The sequence below is a fragment of the Eurytemora carolleeae genome, unplaced genomic scaffold, assembly GCF_000591075.1.
Source record: "Eurytemora carolleeae unplaced genomic scaffold, Eaff_2.0 scaffold319, whole genome shotgun sequence".
Taxonomy (NCBI): domain Eukaryota; kingdom Metazoa; phylum Arthropoda; class Copepoda; order Calanoida; family Temoridae; genus Eurytemora; species Eurytemora carolleeae.
The window spans coordinates 31,232-37,231 of NW_019396209.1; the positions used below are offsets into that span (position 1 = coordinate 31,232).

The following is a 6,000-nucleotide window of genomic DNA, read 5'->3' on the forward strand; positions in this document are numbered from 1 at the left end:
AAATATTTTTTTTTCTCCATTTTTACACTTTGTCGCGTTTTTTACCGTTTGTCGGTTGACCCTAATTTGTTTGACCCTAGGTCGTTTGTCCCTGTGTCGTTTGACCCTGGGTCGTTTGACCCTAAGTCGTTTGACCCTATTTCGGTGAACCTACTCTATTCATTTTCAACCCTGTTGTTAAAAAGTATTTCTTAAATTTCTGTTTGAAAGGCGTGATTAGCTCTGGTTCTCTGGTTTTTGATATTTGTAACCACAATGAACTGCAGTTATGGTTTCTGATTTATATACTCTCAGTTGGTTTAAAACAGTGGGTCTATTTACACAAAAAATATGCATGGTATCCGGGTCCGGGCTATAAAGTACTATTCATCAAAAGATATACATGGTATCCGGGTCCGGGCTATAAAGTACAATTCATCAAAAGATATACAATATACATGGTATCCGGGTCGGGGCTATAAACTACTATTTATCAAAAAGGACCTGAACGCTCACCGCATAATCTAACTTTCTAACCCATTAATCTTCGCAACCTGATGTTGTTAACCTTTTGCTTTATAAACTTTAACTATTTGAGCTGAGCTGGGATCTCATAAAATTATAAAGCTTTGTTTGGTCAAGTATGAATTAAACACCAATGTTTTTGAATTTTTGAAGTTTTTTATTTGAATTTGCATGGTTTCTCTGCGTATTTTTGACTTCAGAAACAATGGAAACATTTTTAAAATTAAACACTTTTGAAAATCAGAAAAACGACTTTATCTTCCACATCATTGATCAGATTAACATTTCAATGGACCTCTTCTATTCATGTAGGGTTACGGAACACCTATACAAATTTATACATTAATAGCTGAAGTACCTGGCATTGCCTGTGGAATTTTTTTTTTGAATTTAGGAAAAAAATCGATTTAAAAAAAGAAAACGTTGACATTTTTTAGCCATTACTCCCCGGACACCCATGGGTTCACTCAATGAATTTCAGCCCATTCGGTCCAGCCGTTTGGCAAGCTATAGCTGACATATGAATATATGCGAAGTGCTTTATTTATAAGATATACTACCGGAAAAAAAATTAGAATTTTGAAAAATATTTTTTCTTAAATTTGTTAGCCTATAACACACCCAGGCCACCCATGAGTGTTCACAAAAAGTTTCAGCCCAATCGGTCCAGCCTTTTGGCCGGCTTTATGCAACATATATATGAATGTCTTGTTTTATTATATAGGCTATTTGAAGGGCACGGCCTTGCCCGTGGAAAAAAAAATTGAAAAAAAGTTTTTTAAAAAAATACTTCAAAAAATTGAAAAAAAAATTTTAGCGCAACATATATATGACTGCCTTGTTTTACTTTATATATATATATTCATATATATATATATATATATATATATATATATATATATATATATATATACTAGCTGAAGGGCCCGGCGTTGCCCGTGGCAAAAAAAAATTTAGAAAGAAAATTGTTGAAAAAGTAATCTGGTTTTATTATATAGATATATATGCATCTTACAGGGTTACCCACAAAGAATGCAACTGCAAAGACGACCTTAAACTTGTATAATATGACAGTCCCAAGGTTATATTAAGTCTTCTGTTTTATGTTATGTTAAAAATTGCAAGGAAAGACACCAGTTTACAGTTGCAGGGAATCATGGACATAAGGAAATATACTGTATAGTATATACATGCCGTTCAGTCGTCTCTGAAGTCTCATCCTTTGTGAGTAACCCTGTATAGTTGTATACACGTATTTTGTATATATAAATCTATCTATCTATCTATCTATTGGCTTCTCCCAAGCCAAGAGAACCAGGCCTAAAGCGGGTGGTTTGGCTTGTTCAGGCAGGTATACAAATATACAAATATATAGATAAGTAGATAGATAGACAGATAGACAGATAGACAGATAGACAGATAGACAGGTAGACAGGTAGACAGGATGTGAGCTTGAGTATATCCTCTCATGGACATTACATAAACACTGTTGTGGTATAGAGGTACTATACAACATTATACTTATATACATAAACATGTATTTTCTGTCTTTACGATACAGTGAGATTCAGAAACTTGTGGAATAGGAAAACGACATTTACAGCAATCTTATGTGCTTTTGAAATTGCATGTAAAGCAAATAGTTTCAAGAGTAACTAGAAAATCAACTAATTCAAACTGGAAAATTGTTTCATGTGTTCAATGTACTATTTGAAATTCACAGCTTGGGGTCAATTCACAGCTTGGGGTCAATTCACGGCTTGGGGTCAATTCAGTCATCTTCCTATTTAATAGTTTAATGGATTTAACTGTAGAAAATATAATAGAAATTTTACTTATTCTCTCCGACATACTACAATAACTTGTTTGCGAGAAACGTTTTTTTTTCTGCTCAAATAGACATTTTTTCTGTCTATGATTGCTTCCCTCCTACTTTTAAGATAATTGAACAAAATCAGCCATGGATTTCTCTTATTTTTCTAACAATTGAACCGAAAATGTATATATTTTTCAGAAAAAAATGGTTCTTCATTAATTCAAAAATGTCGTAATACAGCAGAAAAGATAGTGAATCCAAAGTGGGCTCAAGTGACCATTTAAGGACCAAAAAGAGATATTTACGGACTCTAAAATGGCATTATTCTTCTACAGACCTTGGGCAGGAGATGCCATTTCGGAAGATGTTACGCCAGCCGAACCATTTTATTATACTAGGTAGATACTAGATAGTAATTTATTTATTCTGTCAATGTGGTTTTAAGTAAATTGCATAAAGTATTGAAATCTTATATTTTTCCATCATAATCCCTCTTAATTAAGTGGTACAGTATTAAGAAGATTCAAAATATGTTGAATTTCTACTATGTAACCAGATTAATTTGCATTTCTCATACTTGTGCTTAGAAATAAAAAATTAAGTCACAAAGTCACAAAATCGTGCAGGTACTGTTGCATAGGTTTCATTCATAGCTTACAGTGAGCTTTCAAGAAGTTATAGAGTGGCATGTTCGATTTCAAGCAGTACCCTTCAAACCTTTAAACCTTTAAACCTTTAAACCTTTAAACCTTTAAACCTTTAAACCTTTAAACCTTTAAACCTTTAAACCTTTAAACCTTTAAACCTTTACCTGATAAATGTTTGTTCTATCTTGAGTTTTTAATGTTCGAATTTTTAAAAGTTTTTTGTCTAATATTGACTGATTTGTTAATTAAGATGGGGGTACGCGGCATTGCTCGGAATAACCCTGTTTGTTGGTTTAGTCCTAAACTCAGTTTATCTACTCGGATACCTAGTCTGCCCCGGGGCTATGCTTCAGGTAACAAGGGAATTAAGTCTTTGCCACAAACTCGGATTTTCTAATCCCTAGCACGGGCCGCCGCGTAGTACACTTGAATTTCCGAGCCGGGTTAACCTTTCCGGTCCCAGTTTGTACTTTACCTAGCTCTATAATGTACAGGACTAGCCTGTGCAACAAGGTTGACGCGGTCAGACTTTATGCTTCATATAGGTTGAATTTACTTTTACTGAAGGATCAGATTTGCGTGCTAGCCTTGGCAATCCAATTTTGTAGACATTTGATCTTTAAATTTTTAAATTCTGTTGGATTAGATAACCAAAGTTTGAAATATCAAGGTTTACACCACCAGGTTGCAAACACATGACAAATATTGGAAAATCTGAGTTTTGGCAAAGACTCAATTCCTTTTTGAATCAAAGTGAATAAATACTAAAGTGGAACAGACTAAGGCAACGACGACAGGTTGGGCCATAAGGTTTTATTTGGTTTGGAAATAATTGCATGAAAAGATTTCTTTTGGAAAGTAAAGACTAGAAAAATAGACTAAAGACCCATGTAAATATCGTCTTCAGTTAAAACTTCGAAATTTTCATATTTAATAATCTAAAAATTTTGTATGTTTGTATGTAGTTTATATGTAAATACTATACAGTCGCTTAATCAATTTATTGATTTTGCCTGGCACTTCTAATTTTGCACCCCCACCCCCCTAAAAAGAAAAAGAAATGTAAGCCCTTCCTGGGAAGAAAATCTGAATACGCCTCTCTTAATATCTTTTCCTACAGGTTGTCCCACGAAACATGACAGTTGGTGAATAGTTTAGAATGTCTTTTTCCATAATTTGTTAAGTTGTTTGATACCAAATATCAAAAGAAATATTATATGGGAGTCATGTTATATTATTTCGAAGTAAAAGATAATGAAGCAAAAGATTTTTTTGACTAAAAATAACGATATATTAAATTTCATGTTTCGTGGGACACCCTGTATGTCTTAGTTCTCAACCACTCTTACATCTGTCAAAATACAAAAGTGAAGACCAAGAGATATATTTCGAAGATCTTTATATATCGATATCACAAATTATTATGCATTCAGGCATTATTGTGCTGTCTGAAATTATTTATTGTGCAGTAAAACGGCTAAAATTCACTTCTGAAATCTTAATTTTACGTTAATCTACAGAGCGTCCCATATCATATTAGATTATCTCCAAGTTTCAACGCCAAAATAAACCCATAATACTAGAAAAACCTCGCATTTTTCACAATAAAATTCTTATATTAGCCTTCTTTAAATTTTCAAAATGATTCATTCTTCTTAAATTTTCTGATTTGTCCAGAAAATCGTAATTTAGACCGATTGACGATCTAATATGATATGGGACACCCTGTATATTAGGTTAAATACAAATTCTAAGTCTGTGTTTGTAAACAAAGGGAGTCCACATAGATTCAGCCTCCTTATAAACAGTCTCATCAATTTTTAAGACAGGGCTGACTTTGAACTGTCGCAACGCCCTAAGCTTTGATTTTACCGCTCTAACTCACTTATGCTTTTCTGTAGCCCTTTACATGTACATTTTAGCAATGTAAAGCACTTCTTGTTAGATATAGTTTTTTAGAAGTAATTGGCAAAATTAGGATCACACCTCGTTCATTAGTCTCAAGTCATAGCATTTGATAGCTGTGACTTCGAGTCGCAGCTAAGCTGTAATCCAAGCTGCGAAGTCATAGCGATTTGACAGCTTAAATAAAATCTTACTGGGCATATGCACAAAAAGCGATCTCTTTAATAAAGTCGTCTTTTAAAAAAGGACAAAATTTTACAAACAAAAAATTTGTGTGACAAAACTTCCAGATACACAATTCTGAAAATTTCATCATATTTTGTTGACAAATTTGTCTAAACAAAGAGTAAAGTTTTTAATTTTCTGTAGATGAATATGCATTATGCAATTTTCATATTTATTTATTGATAAAAATTCATCCCCCCCCCCTCCCTTTCATTTCCTCAAACACCAAAATTTTTTTTTTGAAAAATCAAATTTACTAATTTATTTTTAATCATTTGTTTATGAACAATTTACATTTTAATTATCATTTAATTTTGTAAACAAAATTAACTGTTCTTATTTGATAAACTAAAAGTACAACAATGTAACAAAATATTATATTCGATTTTCATGTTTTCATTTTAATGGCTGAATAAATGTTCCCATTTCATTTGGATTCTGTAAATAATGGCGTCCAGTTTGTTCCCATTAGCTGTGATTTAGCTGTGAAGTCGGAGCTAAATCCTAGCTGAGGTATGATTTGGATCAGCTGAAATTTTGCTACGATTTGAAGTCACGCCTAAGGTCTGATCTAGCTGTGTTCATTGACAAGAAAACTCAGACAGCTTTAACTAGCTACAGCTCAGCTGTCAAATCACAGCTACACCTCGATCTATGAACCGGGCTTCTGTGTAAGACATGTAGCCGCAGCGCTCGACCCCCTAGCCTGTCCTAGCCGCAGCGCTCGGCCCAGAAAGTGTCTTAACTTAACCTAACCCGTGGCCGCAGCGCTCGGCCCCCTAACCTGTCCTAGCCGCAGCGCTCGGCCCAGAAAGTGTCTTCATCTAACCTAACCCTAAATTATAATAAAATAAATAATAATAAATTTCATGAAAAGTAAGTGGTCATGTACAGATCTGCCTG

The 6,000-nt window shown here is 33.7% G+C and overlaps 1 protein-coding gene across 1 annotated transcript in view; it reads left to right on the top strand.

Moving 5' to 3' along the window:
- The first annotated feature begins 2,522 nt into the window (after nt 1-2,522).
- The window catches only part of LOC111698230 (uncharacterized), a 15,350-nt gene continuing 11,872 nt past the window's right edge, over nt 2,523-6,000 (top strand). Inside the window, exons 1-2 of the mRNA XM_023468514.1 lie at nt 2,523-2,718; nt 3,218-3,320. Of these exons, the coding sequence (XP_023324282.1) occupies nt 2,636-2,718; nt 3,218-3,320 (186 nt within the window). The 5' untranslated portion in view covers nt 2,523-2,635. The remainder of the gene's footprint in view (nt 2,719-3,217; nt 3,321-6,000) is intronic.